The sequence below is a fragment of the Chaetura pelagica genome, unplaced genomic scaffold, assembly GCF_000747805.2.
Source record: "Chaetura pelagica isolate M959 unplaced genomic scaffold, ChaPel_1.0 scaffold114, whole genome shotgun sequence".
NCBI lineage: Eukaryota > Metazoa > Chordata > Aves > Apodiformes > Apodidae > Chaetura > Chaetura pelagica.
Genome location: NW_009952968.1, coordinates 923,396 through 942,442, shown reverse-complemented (window position 1 = coordinate 942,442; position 19,047 = coordinate 923,396). Strand labels below are relative to the sequence as shown.

The 19,047-nt window shown below is 51.4% G+C and overlaps 1 protein-coding gene across 1 annotated transcript in view; it reads right to left on the bottom strand.

Annotated features, from left to right (window-relative positions):
* Positions 1 to 19,047, bottom strand: part of STAB1 (stabilin 1) — a 53,478-nt gene that overhangs the window by 2,112 nt on the left and 32,319 nt on the right. Inside the window, exons 37-67 of the mRNA XM_009995841.1 lie at positions 18,286 to 18,342; positions 17,384 to 17,479; positions 16,319 to 16,514; positions 15,775 to 15,870; positions 14,709 to 14,754; positions 13,978 to 14,057; positions 12,905 to 13,030; positions 12,073 to 12,146; positions 10,957 to 11,031; positions 10,430 to 10,549; positions 9,560 to 9,643; positions 9,030 to 9,176; positions 8,788 to 8,925; positions 8,560 to 8,619; positions 8,279 to 8,455; positions 7,647 to 7,733; positions 7,027 to 7,173; positions 6,793 to 6,858; positions 5,997 to 6,222; positions 5,203 to 5,352; positions 4,503 to 4,607; positions 3,955 to 4,062; positions 3,591 to 3,784; positions 2,874 to 3,018; positions 2,579 to 2,712; positions 2,095 to 2,260; positions 1,772 to 1,878; positions 1,465 to 1,584; positions 916 to 1,068; positions 673 to 792; positions 302 to 448 (exon numbers count right to left, since the gene is read on the bottom strand). Coding sequence (XP_009994143.1) covers positions 302 to 448; positions 673 to 792; positions 916 to 1,068; positions 1,465 to 1,584; positions 1,772 to 1,878; positions 2,095 to 2,260; positions 2,579 to 2,712; positions 2,874 to 3,018; positions 3,591 to 3,784; positions 3,955 to 4,062; positions 4,503 to 4,607; positions 5,203 to 5,352; positions 5,997 to 6,222; positions 6,793 to 6,858; positions 7,027 to 7,173; positions 7,647 to 7,733; positions 8,279 to 8,455; positions 8,560 to 8,619; positions 8,788 to 8,925; positions 9,030 to 9,176; positions 9,560 to 9,643; positions 10,430 to 10,549; positions 10,957 to 11,031; positions 12,073 to 12,146; positions 12,905 to 13,030; positions 13,978 to 14,057; positions 14,709 to 14,754; positions 15,775 to 15,870; positions 16,319 to 16,514; positions 17,384 to 17,479; positions 18,286 to 18,342 — 3,747 coding nt within the window. The remainder of the gene's footprint in view (positions 1 to 301; positions 449 to 672; positions 793 to 915; positions 1,069 to 1,464; positions 1,585 to 1,771; positions 1,879 to 2,094; positions 2,261 to 2,578; positions 2,713 to 2,873; positions 3,019 to 3,590; positions 3,785 to 3,954; positions 4,063 to 4,502; positions 4,608 to 5,202; positions 5,353 to 5,996; positions 6,223 to 6,792; positions 6,859 to 7,026; positions 7,174 to 7,646; positions 7,734 to 8,278; positions 8,456 to 8,559; positions 8,620 to 8,787; positions 8,926 to 9,029; positions 9,177 to 9,559; positions 9,644 to 10,429; positions 10,550 to 10,956; positions 11,032 to 12,072; positions 12,147 to 12,904; positions 13,031 to 13,977; positions 14,058 to 14,708; positions 14,755 to 15,774; positions 15,871 to 16,318; positions 16,515 to 17,383; positions 17,480 to 18,285; positions 18,343 to 19,047) is intronic.

Sequence of the window (19,047 nt, the reverse complement as noted above, 5' to 3'; positions counted from 1 at the left end):
GGGGGGTGGGGATGGGCGACCAGTGGCCGCTGGGGCCGGGGCCTGGCAGGCTGCTGCGGTGCTGCTGCCTCCTCCTCCTCATCTGTGCGGAGATCCGCCTGGAAGGAAGGGAAGCACAGGACGGGTGGAACTTGGAGGGTGAAGGGGAGCTGAGGACACAGCACACCCACCCCATTGCTCCCTGCCATCCGGAGCTCAACCCAGACTGGGACTCCCCCACCCCCATGTGTGGTGCTCCCCGACCACTGCTTCCCCAGACTCCATCCCCCTGCCCCACTCCCAGCCCACAGGCTCCACTTACCTGAAAATACCCGAACTGCTCCTCCTGGCGCCGTCTCTTCACGCAGTAATAGGTGACACCAGCGCCGGCAGCCAGTGCCAGGGCAAAGCACAGTGCCGACAGCATCCCTGTGGCCACTGAGCCCGGTATCTGTGCCACGCCATTCACCTGCATCCAAAAACAGTCTCCTGGTTTCAAACATGCCTCGGCAGAGCGGTGGGATCTCCCACAGGGCCACCCACTGCAGCTCCCCAGCACGACCACAGGCAGCCTGGCCAGAATGAGCTGTGCCATGAGAGCAGAGGATGAGGCCAGTCCCTGGGATGTTGCCATTCCCAGATCTGGCACCAGCTGTTTCAGCACCTTCCCTCTATGCGTGCCCTTGGACACACCTGACCAATCTGCATGATGGGCGATGGGATCTTCAGTGGCTCTGCGATTGCGTGAATTATGCCATTGAAAGCTATGATGTCCCACTCCACAATCATCGTGTCATTGATCCCCTTGGCATCCTACAGAACAGGACAGAGATGGTATCACATGACCAGAAAGCCTCCCCATTGTTCCCTCTCTCAAGAGCTGTGGTGAAAACTCATAGGGGAGGAGGGGTTTGATCCCTCAAAGGCTAAACCTACTGATGGCTCTGTGCTGTTGCCCACTGGGAGGTCTGACACATGGAGGTCATATCCTGACTGGGATGGGATGATGGTGCCTGTTGTGAGGTTGTAGCTGAACAGTACAACATTGCTGGACGACACGTGGAGCTTCAGTTCCTCTCCTGTCAGTGTCTGAAAAAGCAATAGGGATGAGAAAGGGCTGAGCTGGCTCCTGCCCCTTCCTTCTTTCTGTGCACACTCCCCCCCGGCCCAAGCCTAGACACTCTTCATAGAAACAAGACACCTCAATTCATGGGCAACACGGCACAGAACTACTACACAAGAAAGTGGGGGAACTGCTATCCTTAGATAAAGCTCAAGTGGAGAAGGCTCTGAGCAACCTCCTCTAAATGGCTCTTCTGAGGGAAGGGTTGGACTAGAGACCTCCAGAGGTACCCTCTCACCTGAATTCCTCCCCCTTCCCCACTATTTCACACCACCAAGCCAGTTTTGCCAGCCTCCTGCTCCCCTCTGGGGCTCTGATAGATTCATGCGCCCTCGAGTGGCCACTCATCCCCGCTTGCTTACTTCATTGTCTGTGAAGCCAGAATTCAGAGGGACAAAGAGAGTTTTGGGAGCGGAGTCATCAGACAAATAGATGAAAAAGTCCAGCCCTTCTTCTGTGTCATTGGCAAAATCGAGCAACATCTGGAAGATATAAGAGATCTTCCCTATCAGCACACTACTGATACAGGAAACATTCCCCAGCCTTGGGAAGAACATGGTTCTGTTTGCACTCCCCTCCCCAGCACACAGACCAAGCCATTACTTCTCCCTGTTACAGTTGATCCCTCCCTCTGCCTGGCTGAAGAAGAACCAGGAGAGGATCACTTACAGAATAGAAGGTGGAGAAGCGAGCCTGGTCTGCGAGCACATCGGGGAGTTTGCCACTGCACCAGTACCCATCTCCCACGAACCCGTCACGACAGGTGCAAGTCAAATCTGCAAAGGAACACCAAGATGTGACTGGACTGGCCAGTGGTGACCTCTCACTTGACTTCTGGATGCCCCTCGGCACGTTCCCTCCCAAAAGGGGTGTGGGGAGATGTACCCACCTGCCTGTGCCCCATGCTCTGAGGGCAGTTCTCTGCCTGCTGCCCTGACATGCCTCTTGTGCCTAACAGAACCATCTCCAGGAAATGTTCTCACTCCACTCACCTTTCTCCCGGTAGCAGAATGCATCCCAGGTCTCACTCAGGTTGCTTCGGGAGCCATAGTCCACGATGCCCACTCGGTTAGACCCACAGCTGGGGTTGGGGTATGCTGTGGGGTATCCAGCTGTGCCATTGTCCAGCCAACCCACCAAGCACAGATGGAATCCCATCTAGTAGAGACAAATAATTTATTAGGTTAGAAATTGTATCTCCAGCCCAGGTTTACTGCACTGCCTTTGTGCAGCTTTATCTAACATCCACCCAATACCTAAAGAGTTGGGCACTGCCAGAGATCCCATCCCAATGTGACTGGCAAGACCCACCAGCCCTCCTGGTTTCATGGATGGACATGGAATAAACAGGGTCCGGCCGAGGGGATGAGAAGTCACCCACCCACACATCATGGTTCTGGGCAGAAGCACTGCATGTCCCCACCCCAACAGGCAATGGAGGTGGCCCCTTCCCAACCTCTGCATCCCTGCCCTGACCTGTTGTGCTGCTGAGAGCTGCTGGAAAGTGGCCAGGGAAGCACCTTCTGCAGCACAGGCCTTCTGAGCCTGCTCGTAAGTGAAGTCATATTTTTTTCGGCGTGACTGTAGATGAAACACGCCCATAGTCTTGTCTGCAAAATACCAAGGCCAGGGAGAATCAGTACAAAGTCCCTGGACCCTTGGCCATCCCACCCTCCAGCTCTCCCAAGGGGAGCCCCAGCCAGAAGGTGAAGGATGAGTGAAACCTCTCCAGGAACATCATCCCTGGCACTGCAGGGTTGAGCACACTCACCATGGAAGTGCAGGTCAGTGCAAATGGCCTCCCGATGGCACTGCCCATTGTCACTCAGACACCGGTCTGTGGGGGGCACGACCTCTTCCAGGCACTGGATTCCATCACCCACGTAGCCCTGCTTGCACTCGCAGCGCCGCTCGTTCTGCAGCACAAAGGCATTTGTGTGAGTGCAACTGTGCAAACGCCAGCTGGGGAACCTTCTATCCCTATAAAGGTGGGGATGAGCCTTCAGAATGTCTTCATAGCCTGCCAGGACTATGACAGAGCTATGAAAAGCCACTCAGCCTCTGTCCCATCCCCCACATCCACCTGAACAGGGACCAACAACTGACACTTAATTCATGTCACGTGCTGTTTGAACAGCAGCTGAGCTTCAGGTGTACATGGCTTGTGAATCTTGGCACTACATCATGCTCCCAGTCCTATATTCTGGCCTGCAGTGAGCAATTCTTGTTCCTCTGCAAAAATGGCCGGCCTTGTCCTTAAAGGACCATCCTGGAGCCCCCTCCAAACAGCCCAGAAATGCCACGATTGATACAGCTTGTGCCCCTTGGACAGAGGAATGGGGAAGAATGTCTTCAGAATGACATCACCAGGACAGTCAGCACAGCCTGGCAGCAGGCCAAGGGCACAGCCCCTGCCTGCCAGTAAGGACCTGCAGGATGAGGGGCTATAGGGGATGCAGATGTGCCCAGACCCAGGGGCTGTACCCACCGGCCCAGTGCTGATGCAGCTGGCGTGCTGGCTGCAGTCCCCGTTCCTGCCGTCCGCACACCTGTCGATGGGCTCGCAGGTGTAGCCGTCACCTCCATACCCAGGTGCACAGGCACAAGAGACATTCACCCCAGCCTGTGTGCACTGTGCATGCCTGGCACACCCCCCGTTGTCCTGGCTGCACATGTCCATCACTGCAGGGAGAAGTGTCAGGTTAACTAAAGCACCTCATCCTGGTAGTCAGTCTGTCCTGCCAGTCATCACACCAATATGGCCATGAGGAGATGGCCACCTATTGTCACATTGTCCGCTTTCCCCTTCGCTCAGCACCCCCCAGCCCAGCCCCTCGTGCCCCCCTGCCCACCTGAGCACATTCTCCCATCTCCTTCATAGTGCAGGTCACATTCACAGAGGTTGCCAGAGCGGCAGATGGCCTGGGGGTGGCACGGTGGAGAGCAGGTGGGCGTCAGGACTGAAACCAGAACACACGTGTCAGAAGGATCCAACATGGGCACAGCTGCCATCACCAGCCCCAGGCCACCTGCCCCATGCTTCCCCTGCCTGCCCCCACCCCCCTGGTGCTTTTCTGCAGATGCCTTGCCCAAACACAGAGGATTATTACTCCATCAGATACACCTCGGGCTTTCACCTCACCCTCAAGCTCTTCTTGGAGTTCTTCTTGGAACTCAGGGACTTGTTCAGGATCAAGCAGAGTTTTCATCCTCCTTCTCATTCCCCCAACCCTTGTGAAATTCAACAGCGTGGACCACAGCTCAGGATGAGCCCCACAGCTGAGACCTCCTTTTTGGAGAAATTTCTGACTGGCTGTCTGAACAATTCAGCTACTTGGCAAGCAGCCATATGGCACCAGGTTCCCTGGAATAGTGGGTAGTGGGGCTTGGCATCCCTCACCTTGTCTGATTTCACAGCTGTCTCCAGTCCAGCCCTCGGCACAGAAGCAGAAGCCGTCGCCGTGCAGTCCTCCATTGCACACACCATTCTCAGTACAGTTACACTCTGTGAGGAATGGATAAGAGAGATGAGTTTTCCACTCCATGCAAACATACAGCTGTCAAAAACAATCCTGGAGACCCTGAAAGTCCCAGCCTGAGATGGGAGGATAGGGGGACTCCCTTTGCCTTCACCTCACAGGGGCACAAGTCCCTGCTGAGAATGTCCCAGGAAATGCTCTTTCTGTACAGGGTTCATCACAACTTACGGATTTGTCAAAAGAAACCTCAGTACTTTCTGCCAGACTGGGGCTTGACAAACCAGAAGGGGTCTTGGACCCTGGGGCCTCTGCCTGCAGCTGAGGCAATGGGCAGCAGGGCTGCACGGGCCACTGCTCCCAGCATGTCCCATTCAGCCATCTCAAACTCCAGCTAGATTAATGGCTGTCCCAGGGAGGCTGTCCTGGTTTGAGAGTCAAACCAGGGAGGGATGTCCCCAGCCCCAGAAGTCTGACTTTGTGGGAACTGATTCCCATGCTGTGGGCTGCAAAGGAGTCAGCCCAGCACCTTCCCCCTTCTCCAGGTAGCACCATGTGCCACAGTCACCTCCGCACAGGCCCCCTGTGCTGCTGTCCCCCCCCCCCCATCCCAGTTCCCCTCACCTCGGCACTCCGGCCCGTACCGGCCGGGCGCGCACAGCTCGCAGCTGGTCCCGATGAAGGCCGCGCTGCAGTTGCACCGCCCCGAGCCACCGATTCTGTCGTCGCAGGTCCCGCGGTTACCGCACGGCGCCTCCAGCCCTCCCGGGCACGCTGCAAATGGGGCACCTTAGTGATGCTGCGGTGACAAAGTGACCCTGTGCTGGAGGGGAGCCACCTGCTGCCTGCATGCCGGGTGCCATGTGAGCTGCCCACTTCGGCCGCTTGGATCTCAGCATCTGCTCATCAGCCTGGGGAGTGAGTGCTGGGGACATCCCCTGACAATAAACTTTAGGGATGAGGGCAAGAGGGACAAATCTGGCACAGCTTCCAGCCTGGGAAGACCCTCTGCTGCAACGTGCCGAGTCTGCACCAACCACCCCATGCTAACCTGGCAGCAGACCCATCCAAGGACATGCAGGCTGCCCATGGATGAAGCACAGAGGGCATATGCTGGGGAATGGTTGAGCATTGGCAACATCTAGGGGTGAGTGACATGTCTGACAGCCACCCCTGCAGCCCTGTGCCCATGGCTCTCCATGGGGACAAGCAGTTCTTCAAGGAAAGGGAATTCCTGTTATACCATCTACATGCACTCCCAGGGGATGGTTCCCTGCACCATCTACAGGCTGAGGCTCCCTGCCTGGGGTTTTGCCCACCCTTCTTCAGGGAAGCACAGTCACAGATGCCAGACATCTGTGATGAACCAGCAGTGCCACCATCCCACGAAAGGGCCGGGGAGGGAAAGTGTCACTTACCTCGACAGTCACGGCCATAGTGGTTGGCACAGCACTGAGGGACCCACCGGGGGGCAACGCACCTCCTCTTGCAGCCTCGTCTCAGAGGCCCCCTGGAAGAGAAGTGTCTTCTGAAGGGATCCCACGGGGAGGGTGGCCGGGACCGCCGCAAGAGGGAGTTGTGGTGAAACTGAAAAGGGTATCTCAACAGCTGATTTCCGTAATAGTAGCAGCGCCTGGTTCCCCCCTGCGAGGAAACAGGCAAAACACAGTTTGCCACATTGCTCACTGATGGTTCACCTTTTCTGATGCCACTCATGCAGTTTTATGACACGTAACACAGGCTTGCTAACATGAGATGGGGCTGGTGACAGAGGAGCCACAGGTATACCTTAGGGACATGCCAGAAGTCTGGCAGAGACAATGGGTGATGCAATGAGAGTGGGGTGCAACAGTGCAACCCCCAAGGCTGCTCACCATCTGAGCCCTGGTCTATCTCCAATGGCCAGGCTGAGCTCTTCTGCTAAAAAGCACCAGAGTAGCCCCCAGTGCTGCTGCAGGGACCCTGGCAGCCTCTGTCACACATATAGAGATTGACCAAGCAAAGACCATCGGAGATCCTGACCCCATATTGCTCAGCCCAGCTCCTGCCCTGTGGGACCACAAGACTTGGGGCAGGGCATGGACAATGTGACTGAGCCAAGGGACTTGCCACATGCAGGTGTGCCTTCTCTTTGCTGCCAAAACATGAGGGGTGTGTGGGTATTGTCATCAGCCCCCTAACAGGCCTCCTTGGTGACAAAACTCAGAGCTTTACCTGTTCAACGGAGCCAGCAGGGCAGAATGGCTCGAAGCCACAGGGTCCGCAGCTCTCTGTAGATCCCTGTGGAGGGCAGAAAGAAACCTCACAGCAACTCAAGATGTGCTTCTGCCTCTTGGCTGCTGGGAGCTTTGCTGAGGAGGAGCACCAAGCCCTCCTGATGTCCCTCTTCCCAGGCTTGGGGATCAACAGATGGCACAGACGCTTACTGGCCTCATCACAAGTGCTCACCTGCAGCTCTACAAAGCTGAACTCATCACACCGAGATCCCAGATCCGGTGGCTCCAACAGCCTGTCGATGCCATAAGCAATTCCCCCATTGAATTCCATGTGCCTCTGGATGATTGTGGCATCATTGTTTCCCACCAGAAGCTCCCCCTAAAAGAGAAAGCAAGCAACTTGTGATCCTGGCTTCACCACCCAAAGGTTGTCCATTTCAGCTGTCATGACTTCTCGATCATGCCAACAACACTCCAAATCTCTGTGCTCATGTCCTTGACCACTCTTCCTGACTGCCACTTTCCATGGTCAGCTCTCCTAAGAGGTGGCCTCTGTCCATGCAACACATGCTCCATGAAGGTTATAGCACCTTTTGGTTGGCTTTGCAACCTGGTCACTATGAAGCATGTGTGCAGGTACCACATGGCTCCACAATTTCCTGCCAGCTGACCAGAGTCTTGAGCCTCTCTCCAGGCTCAGCTGTAAGGGGGAATGGGGTGTGTCAGCCTGCAAGCACCCTAACTCTGTGTTCACTTCCTGCCAGTGGCTGACAGGGAACATCAGTTGCCCTGTGGCTATGCCCTGGGACACTTGCTTGGTGGAAAGCAAAGCCCAGCATCACCATCACTCACCACGTGGTTTTTGCTGCAGCTGAATGAGATGGTGGAGCCATACATGGTCCGTGTGGATTCGACTTGGGGCACATTACCAGCAACAATCTAAGAGGGGAAAAAGAAGAGTGTAAGATGAATGGAGAGCCAGGCAGTCCATACTTCTTACAGGATGCTGCCTGGGGAGGACAGGGATCAGCAGCCAAACTGACAGGAGGTGTTACATGGCAGCAGGTGAAGCCAGCGTGAGTGGAACAGTGTAACCATGCTGGGTTAGTCCCAGATTCCTGAACACTGACAGGCCAGTGTGTGTGTAAGCAGACCCTGGTTTGGCCCAGCTGGACTCTTCCCTTATCATCCCTACAGACAAGAGCCTGTTTGTGAACCTCACATTGATGCTCTGGGGGTGATGTGGCCTTCCCAGGAAGCTGATGAGAGAAGGTTACAGCTCAGCCACACTCCACCAGACATACATGATGAATTGGTAGCTGCCTCAAATGCTCAGAAAACTTCAGGTCTCTTCAAGACAACTAATATGCTGCATATTCTACTGCAGCAAAATATCGGGCAAGGTCACACTGGTGTAACCATAGGCAGGTGGTGGCACCACATGTGGCCTGAGGAGGCAGGAGCCCATTTGGTGGCACATTTACCTTTGTGCCCCTGATCATGTGTGCTTTGAGGTAGGAGGCCAGCATGTCCCGGTGCTCCCTGCTGTACAGCCACTTCTGCTGCTTCTCCGAGAGGGCGTTAAATGTGGCATCCGTGGGCCAGAGCATGGTGAAGGGTCTGTGCAGGGGGTCACCAATCAGTGGAAGCAGCTCCGCGTCCTGCCCGAGACAAGAGGGGATACCACGAAAAAGCCAGAAGCCAAAACTGAAGGTGCACTTGTCCACACCACCTGCCCCCAGAGCAGCTGAGTCTGGTTGCTCACCTGCAGCAGCTTGCTATAAATGGTGTACCCAAAGGCTGATGCCACTTCCGTAATGTTTTGCTGCAGAGGGAAGGAAGGAAGACAACCATTGCTAAGAACCCCCGCTCCAGGACCTGGAGCAGCAATGCAGCGGAGAAACCAGGCAGTTATCAACTCTGGTAGCTAAACACAAGTTTATCAGGTCCCAGCCCTGTCCCCACCATGGCACAGTCACTGCTTCAGCCTTACCTGTGAGATCTGTGAGGAAATGTTACGGTCCACCAGGTCACTTGGAATGAGGATCTTGTTGATTAAATGAATGACCCCGTTCACGCCAGTGATGTCACTCATGACCACTTTGGCTTCCTCATTGAGATAGATGCTATTCTGAGGGAGAAGGGATGCAATGAGGTTCTCCTGCCCACAGCACTGCCTTATAGGCCATCTGCAGATCCTAGGCAAGTCACTTGGGAATTGTGGAAGAGAAATACCTCTTTCACTGTGATATTTATTTTGTGGCCAGATAGAGATGTGAGTGACTTCTGGGCTTCCAGGTCACTGGACAGCAATTTCTGGCAACCCACCATGTGGTAGCGAAGCAGGTCCTGGAGGAGACCTCTGCTCCTCCAATCCTCAAACTACAGAGAGAAAACAAGAATGAGATCACACTGGGCCCTCTGACCCAGTGAGGGAGAGCTGGATTGCCCAAGCCCATCACAGCAGTAGGTTGGGTTTGCAATTGGGTAATGAAAGTCACCATGCATAACTGATGTGTGCCTCTGAGGACCATGAGGTGGGGGCTCCATTAAGGGTGTCCTTACAACATGCCCACCCCTGCCCAGACTGTCTCTGCAGTCAGTCCACCTCCCAACCTCTGCTCTTCCACTGATGGAGAATGGGAGACACCTTTGGCCCTCTGCTGTGTAGATCCTTTGCTCGAATTCATTGGCAGAACAGCCCCAGCAGGGACACTGCCACAACTGGAGCTTGCCAAACACCTGGCAGATGCAAGGGCACTTACCACTGTAGTGTTTCCTATGAAATCTGTCCGTGGGACAAAGACAGTGAAAGGCCCTGCCCCACTGAGCTCCTTGATGTTTCCCGACTGTGGTAGAAGAGCATTTGTGGGAAGGGAAACAGAAAACACGGTTCCAGTTAGCAAGACCCTTTGCAGACAAGGTGGGATTTACTACACAGAGACAAGGACAAAGCTGTTTGTCACCAACCAGTATCATCTTAAAGAACACGGACGCATCTTTGATCCTTCCAAGCTCCTTAAACAAAGAGAAACAGCTGATGTTAGTGGAGTCCCTTCCACTGCTCCCCACCAGCCAGCACAGTGACCTGCTCCTTCCACATCTGGTCACTCTCCCACGCCCAGAGCTCTGCTGTGAGGATGACAGCTTTTCCTTGCTACTGCCGCAAAAGGTCACCAGTTTGCCCAAGGACAGCCTCTGTATTGGCAACAGAGGCAGAGATAAATTACTGCCCTCCAGACTGGATCCCAAGTCCTGACATGGCTATGGGGGATACCTCCTCTGATCTCACAGACTGGAAAAAATGGGTTCCCTTGGGAAAACAATAAAATTGCTCCCATTTGCTTATAATATTAAGAAAACAGCACCTTGGAGGTATGGCAAATGTTGCTGACCGAGCAGCAGAGCGTTCACTCTCTCTAGATTAAAGTTGCCATATTGTGATTCTCTTCCACAGCTGGAACACCAAATACACCCAGGACAGCTTGCCTCAAATCACCTGCCTCCACTCCTGCACCACACGTGTGGATATAACACTACAAATTGCTCCCCTGCAGCTTCTACTTGGAGGGGAGGGAGCAGTTTGCTGCAGGGCAGGAGGCCTGAACACGAAAGATGCTGCGTGTGCCTCTCACCTGATACACTTTGCCACGGCAGGTGAAGCCATCTCCAACGCTGTGCCAGGAGCAGGAGCAGTTCCGGGTGCCAGGGCCTGTGTACTTGCAGATTCCAAATGGGCTGCAGCCTCCATTGTTCTGGCAAGAAAAGCAAAGGCTTGCATGGAGGGGCAGCACCAACAGTTTGAAGAGCCACTTGCATGTGGGAGCTGCTAACTACATCCACCACAGTGGAAAGGAAACCACTCCTCCCATCTGTCTAGTGCCTCAAAATAAACCTCATCCATATCCTCAAGGGCTTTCCAGCACCAAATCCTACTGGGGAAAAAAAAAATAAAAAAATTGCACCTTTGGAACCCACAGTGATGACAGAAACATGCTATGATTCAGAGAGAGATTTTGAAATCAGAGCAATGCCATGAACACAGATTACTTTTAAGCTTTTGTGTATGTTCCACACAAAACTACAGACTAACCCTGCTGGGAGAAAGGGATACTTCAAGCTTGTGGCCTCCACCTCTGGTAACAGCAGGATGCAGACATACCTGTTCACACAAGTTGATGGGGTTGCACTGGCTCACACCATCCCCACTGTAACCAGGAAGACAGTTGCAGGCAACCTGGGGGAGCACAGAGAGTCTGAAACTTGGACCCAATAACAAAAAGCACACGGTGGCTGAGCTGGATGGAAAGCATGTGGTATCATAGAATCATAGAATCATAGAATCATAGAATCTTAGGGGCTGGAAGGGACCTCGAGAGATCATCTAGTCCAACCCCCCTGCCAGAGCAGGGTCACCTAGAGTACATCACACAGGAACTCATCCAGGTGGGTTTTGAATGTCTCCAGTGAGGGAGACTCCACAACCTCCCTGGGCAGTCTGTTCCAGTGCTCTGTCACTCTCACAGTAAAAAATTTTTTTCGGATATTCACCTTGAACTTCCTATGCTCCAATTTACACCCATTACCCCTTGTCCTATCACTGGTCATCACCGAGAAAAGCCTAACTCCGTCCCCCTGACACTCACCCCTTACATATTTGTAAACATTGATGAGGTCACCCCTCAGTCTCCTTTTCTCCAAGCTAAAGAGACCCAGCTCCCTCAGCCTTTCCTCATAAGGGAGATGTTCCACTCCCTTAATCATCTTCATAGCTCTGTGCTGGACTCTTTCAAGCAGTTCCCTGTCCTTCTTGAACTGAGGGGCCCAGAACTGGACACAATACTCCAGATGTGGCCTCACCAATGCAGAATAGAGGGGGAGGAGAATCTCTCTTGACCTACTAACCACACCCTTTCTAATGCACCCCAGGATGCCATTGGCCTTCTTGGCCACAAGGGCACATTGCTGGTTCATGGTCATCCTCCTGTCTACCAGGACCCCCAGCATCCATCATACACTTGAATAGTCATACTTGTACAGACAAGCAACAAATATACAAACATACAACAACAAATATAACCTGAGACTGCCTCCAGCCTCTGGTCAACAGAAAGCATCTACTTTCAAGGAAACAGCAATTTTTTCATGTCCTTTTCAGGCAGCTCTTCAATGTGGAAGGCAGAGAGCACTGGCATGGAAAGGACTGTCTTTGAGAGAACTACACAGCTGTAACAACCTCCATAGTGATGTTGCCCTGACACCCATCTTACATCCTTACCTTCTTTGGGCCTGTTTTCATGCACTCTGCGTTGCTGTGGCAGCCCCCGTTGCTTTCGAGACAGAGATCAATTTCTGCAGCAAAACAGTAAGACCACATCATTGCTGAGGGCTGCTCAAGGCAGCTGTGAGTTGGTGACCCAAAAGAGGATCTGGGAAAGAAACATGGAGGACTTTCCCAGCCTGGGAAATATCTTTTAGAAAAGTGACTCATGATACCGAAGGAGCAGGGAAGAACTACAAGTTGCAAGTTCTACCCTTGCCAGATGTGGATCTCTGAGTTGAGATGAATCTGCCCATAGAAAATTCCATGTCTGCCTGGGTCTGTTTTAAAGGATACAAATGGACTGAACTCTTCCCACAGCTCCATCCTAATCTCAAAGTACCACTGTGGGAGGCTGCCCTCGCCCTCTGGACCTCTCCACAACATGCATCAGGGCAGGAAACCTCTCAGGGTTGGTTTGATTTGAGACTAAAACACTGATCCGTCCAGTGAGACAGGTGCCAAGGGTAGTGTGGGCTCTCTGCCCAGTTTTGGGTGGTATTTTACTGAGACAGTGATGGTCACTTCACTAATCCTGACTTGGGAGAATGTTGAGGACATACCTGCAGGTATGTCTGTACACACACACATACATGTTTGTGTGCGTATGCCTCAATAAAAAGCAGAAAGGCAGTTGAAGCAAGATCAGCCAGCAACTACTTGCTTTGAAATAACCACTGCATGAACAAAGTGAAAGGAGAATTGAGTTATTCAACACTTCAACCGGAAATTTTAAGGCTTTTTGTCTGAAATTCCCCTTTGCCTGGATGGTGCTTTTCTGAGCACTCACCCATGCAGAGCGTCCCGTCCCCAGCGTAACCTTCCTTACAAACACAGGTTCTCTCTCCCGGGGACACCTTAGTGCACACGGCGTGTACGGAGCAGCCTCCATGGTCAGTGGTGCATGGATCAATTTCTGTGACACAAAGAAGAGAAGCAGAATTAGCTCAGAGCACCTAGGATAGATGAACTGTGCCAGAACCATCCTTCTCAAAAAGAATCGGAACATTGTAATAAAATCTCTGTTTCTTGATGAAACTGTCAGCACTGTAAAGGCACGGAGCCTCACCCGGATCTGAGAAAGGCCACTCCAAAAGTCATGCTGAGCTTAACTAACCCCAAAATTGGACTAGGAATTCTTTTTGTCTAAGCATTTGATCACTGAGGACTTTTTTCTTAAGCAAGAAAATACAAATTTCCTGCACAAGTGTTGTTTTGGTTTTGGTTTTTTTCCTTCTCAGTCATTTTCAGACAAGGATAATACTGAAAACAAACTGGGATGACACCAGTATTTTGGCTGTTGCAATTTTATCACTCTGAATGATTCTTGTCTGCTTGCTTTTGACATAGACCAGGTTTTTATGTGGCTCTAGAGCTGTATCCTGAAATCCTGCCTCATTTTGGCACAACTGCTGCACTGTTTCTACCCAATTTTGGCATTGCCAGCAAAGAGAAGGAGCACAAAATTCTAGGGAGTTGAAGCATCTGTATGGCAGGGATTTATGCCCATAATTGTTACATCTTTGCTACCATTGCTGTGATATCAGAACGAATACAACCCATTCCTGTGCATGTCTCTCACAAGCAATAAGATCTGTCTAGTTACACTTGCCTGCCTTTTTATCCCTTTCTCACAACAAGAGACCTCAACACCAAGAGCATCCTATGGAAAGCTCGGGACTGGAAAGCCTCTCAACCAAAACATGGCAGAGCTCATGGTGATTGGCTGAGAGGAAAAAGAATTTGAGTGATCTTTTCCCTGGCAACATTATGCCATTTATTTCACAAACAAACCCCTTGCCTTTGCGTAGCTTCAACAGGTGTTTGTAAGCCTTGGATCTTGCCCATGCTTCCTGGACTTACCTGTGCAGTGGGTCCCATTTCCCGTGTATCCAGCAGAGCAGAAGCACATAGGTGGGGAATCTGTGGAAGTGTTGAGGCAGCTGAAACAAGAAAGAGATAAAACAATCACTGATGACACCTCCCGATGTGCTCAGCCAGAGGGCAACATGACACAAGCCTGGTACATGCAGCTTAGAGACCACAACGATCATGGAAGGGACATGCCTGAAGTTGCTGTGTATTTCTTCACAGCATCAAATACGCAAGTCACACAGGCCAGGGAGCTGGCAGCCAGGCACAGGCTTCACACCTCACACCCTGCACCTTCACCATGGCCATGTGCTTCTGCATGGGACAATGGAGATGGCTGGGTTCTGGGACCACAAACTAGGAGACCAGGCAGCAAGCGCAAGTTATCCCAGCCCATTAGCCTATTTAATTCCTTAGTGGGGGCAGGCAAGGCAGAAAGGGCTTGTAAATGGTTGTTTGGTTTGCTCCATGAATAAAGCCAGACTTGGAGCCTCTCCTTTCTCCCATCCACTCATGCAGAAGAAACTTGGAAATAATTTACGCTCAGACAGAATCCTTGGGGAAACTGGATGCAGCTTAGCACCCACAAAAGTTCCCAGAATGGAACTGGCATTTATGCACCCTTAGTAAGTAGGCACTTTCTCCCAGCCCTCTGTGAAGCCCTATACACAGAATCACCTGGTGGCTTTGTCAGAGTGACCCAGCCCCTTGTCTGTACTTACTTGGCCATTTGATGGCAAGTGTTATTGCATAAGTCAACCTTGATTCCTGCAAGAGAAAACACAAACGTGACTTGGCATTTTCTATTCAGCACCTTCTGGTGCCCTGACTGATGATGGGACACACCAGCAGTTATGCTAACTCTCTAGCCTTAAAAAGGAAAATGAGGAAAAACTCATGGGATTTGTTTTGGCATTTATTTCACAGTGGAGTGAATGCCATGTTCTGTGTCTGCCAATGGTTCAACTTGATCCTATCTGCATGGCCTCCACACTGCTAGGGATGAAACAAGGACTGAAACCTCATTCATCCAGACACTCAGGACCATTTGGCTTTGCCCTTTTCTAAGCAAAAAGATGAACTTTCTTCATGCTTTACACTTACACTAGATAGGACACCTTCAATTTTCTATTGGCTCCAAAACATCTGACTTCACTACAAAATCAGTCTTTGGATGCAAACCTTTAAAATCCCAAAGTATTTAGGAGCTCAGGTTCCTCCCCACCCCAGTGGTAATCATAATCCCAAATCCCAGGAACAATCATCTTCAACATATTACTTTGACACACCATGACAGAATTATTGAGAACTGCAGAGCATGGCCTGAGCTCCTCCAAATCAATGGATCTGTGAGCAAAAAAGCAACACAGCACTGGGCCCTTTGGGGGCTCCAAATCAAGCCCTGCGACCTTCTTAGGTAAGTAACAAGAGTCATGACTAACCCAATCTGTCTGGGAGCTTCCATCTCTCTCTCCAAGGGCAAGGGGCTGTTCTTGAGGTGCCTCCAATCCCAGAGGAGACGGAAGCAGGGGATATACTTTTCTCTGTCAATTTCACCCAAATATCTCAAGGGTTGATTTGTTGTTGGGGAAGCCACACTAAAGATGCAGCTGGCGTGCAGGAATGAGCTAGCACAGCCAGATTAGCTTTTGGGGACACACAAAGTACATGCAGCAGTGGTCACCTTGCTCAGCTAACACAGGATTGCTCTGGCAACTAAACAGGATCACACAGATTTCTCTGTCAAAAAGGCAATATTACCCCACAGGCCCCTTCACACTCACGTACTTTCTTGGCAGGTAGGGCCCTTCCACCCTGGGAAGCACTGGCAGCTCCCATCCCCTTGCAGCCCATCGTTACATATGCCATTGTCACAGGCACATTCTGTAGGGGAAAGACAAACACTCATCACTGCCAAACCAACCAGGTCTCAGAGAGTCTTGCTGCCATTTTGCTGGCTGTTCCTCATCCAATACATCAAGGTGCCATAAAGAAAATATCACAGGAGTATCAGCCCTTGTTCCCTGGCTACTAGGCCAGAAGGCCCAGGAACAGACCTGCCTCTTCCTTCTGCAGCCTGGGTGGCAGCAGGGTGAGCAGCACGGCAGTGTCAGTCGTGCCTCTGAGGATGAAAAACGGGGCCACCCCTCCAGCTGACCACAAGCGCTCGCTCCCACTCTCCCTCTCTTGGCAGCCTGCCAGCTGTTTGTGTCTCAGAGGTCTTGGGACTTTTCTTCCCTCCAACCACCCCTCCCAAGTGCTGAGATGTAGCCACTTTTGTCCCCTTGCAAGCAGAATGGTAGAGACAAGCTGCAATAGCCATCGGTGTCACCTGATCTGCAGTCAGCTCCATACCGGCCAACTTCACACATCTCGCAGGCGGTGCCGTGGAAGCCCTCCAGGCACCGGCACTCCCCGCTGCCCTCCATGCCGTCCTGGCATTCCCCATTCCCGGAGCACCACTGGCCTGGCTTCCCTGGGCACATCTCACACATGTGTCCGTAGTAGCCAGGGCAGCAGACGGATCTCTGGAGAGCCAACAAGAACAAGTTTGGTAGAGTCACCTTGTGCAGCACTGACAAGGTACAGCTTTACTGTGGAAGCTTCTCTGTTCCTTTAAGTTCCATCACTTCTGACAATGGATGAAAGGGCCACTCTGGGCAGGTAGGACAGAGTGAACTTCCAAAATGGGGTGCTCTGTAAAGGTCCATACTGCCCTTGTGCAACACTGGCCATTTGGTGAGTAAAGAAAATGTCCACCCAGCCTACCTCCTGCCTGGGTCCTTAACACGTCCCACCAGTAAGACACTGTTGGGCAGAGAGAGGCTCTGCCAGAAGGTGTGTCCAACTCACTCTCTCCCTTCTCCTCAATCTCCCATTCCCACTAAATGTTCCAGGGAGATGCTGAAATATCTAGAAGAGCTCAAATTCACACAAATGTCTTATTTACCATTTCCTCTTCAAATGTTTTCTGGCCACACATTTTCACAAAACTGGTAGGGGTCACAATAGCTGTGAGACCTTCTGCTCCTCCCTTTGCTTCAGCTCCAATTAGTCATCAGTTATTCAGGAAGGCACATGCACATGTGAAATACCATCATTCATGTCTCATTTCCTTAGGAAACCAGACTACAAACATTCAACTCCTTCTCTTCCTCTGCAGAACAAACCCCAGAGCAACAATGTCAAAGCAGCAGATCCCAATCCATCACTATGCAGACATTTCCACAGTGTTTTTTCCTCCAAGGCCCTCTATCTCCAGGGTGGAGAGTGACTCTCAACCAGCTCAGTCTCAGCTATGCAACAGCACAAATGCAGCCAGGACTTCAACACAGGCTGTATTTCCAATTTCCATCTTGCTTTGTCAAAATAAATCCGAGGCAAATGTTTTTCTTACCAGAGAAACTTTTGCACAGGTGAAATGGCAGCCAAGTATTCCTGTATCCCCTGAGCGTAACTCACAGCGAGCGAGATTCTTGCTTCCTGGCAATTCCTGCAGATATAATTAACACAGATGGAGATAGAAGATACTACAATATTTAGACAAATATTGTACCTTTTGGGCACATTTGGCAGTGTTCTTGCTTTACAGAGGAATAAAGCTTTTATCCTACAGGAACAGCCCTAAAAATTTGGACTATCCAGAGCTGAGACCAATGAGGCATCTCTAGATGTAAGGTCACACCACAGAGTCTATTTTTGACCTGCCAAATCCATGGTATACATGTCACTACGAATACTGAGAAGAAGTAATTGGAAAACTTTTGGCATAGAGTAAAGGAACAGAGCCCAAGAAGCCAGATGTGGCTGCTGGGCAATCTGTAGCCAGCATGGAGGTGAAATACTGAGTAGTTTTTCCTGTCTGGAAATGTTTGTCACGCTCCCAAACAAGCTGCAGGCACAACCAGCCCATCTGTGTGAACAAATCCGTGTTCCAGGCTGGGAAATTGCTGCTGGCACCTCTGAGCTGCCTCTCCTTGATGACAATCTCAAACCAGTCAAAGACCAAAGGACATCTCTTTCTTCCCCAAGGGGGGAAACTCCCCATACCACATGCTCTAAAGGGCTCCTGAAATTCAGGTGAAGTCTGGTGCAAGTTCTGTGAGGAGCCTCATGGTTCATGGTGTTTTTTTCCTGCATAAACCTCTGCTTCTCTTACATACCTTGCTTAATGATTGAGCCACAGAGGACTCAAGGGCACATTTTTTCAGGTATTGAGATGACTTCTATAGAGCAATAAAAGGACATGAAAGCAGTCTCTGCAAAGTCTCTGAGATACCGCACGAATACAGAACTCACCACAAGAACTGATCCAGCAGGACACTTGATCCCCTTCTCACACTTGCCGCATCTTGACTAGGGCACAGAGAACAGGACAAGTCACATGTGTGCCCTCTACCCACGTCACATCAAGACACTAATCTTGAAATACAAATGGTGCTGTACAGGCTGCTGGCTGGGACAAAGACAAAGATGTATTTATCTCCATGGCTCAAAACACTGAAACAAGAAAAATCATGATGCATGACTCTCAGGTCCTGGTTGCTGTCAAAGACTTCACAAAGGTCTTATTCCTGCACTCCAGTTGTGGACACAAGGTCTTATTTCATTCCAGAGACTGTACCATAAAACAAACCAGAAGAGATTGTATGCTACACCTTTCCTGAGCCTCTGAGCTGAGGTAGGGCTTTCTGTAGGCCTGGAGTTCTTTCCTGCAAATACTTTTTTCTGATGTGTGACCAGGAACACCTCACTCTTACCCTACAATTTTCATACATGTGGGCTGGACTTTCGCCATCATTCCCAGGCAGACCACAGCATTTCCTAGGGGAGCCTGTGGCGATGATGATGGCAAGAATTTGGCTTCTCTTTCCTCAGCTGAGTATTTGGGAGTCCCTGCACCAGTCTGCCCCATGGCTGGCACTGGAGAGAGCCCCAGCAAGTCAACTCAACATGCTCTGCACAAGAGCACAGAGTCTCCATGATGCCCCATTACATACAAGGCCACAAGCTACTCTCATCCGTGTGGAAGAGACAAGGTAAGTTGTCTGCCATTCATCA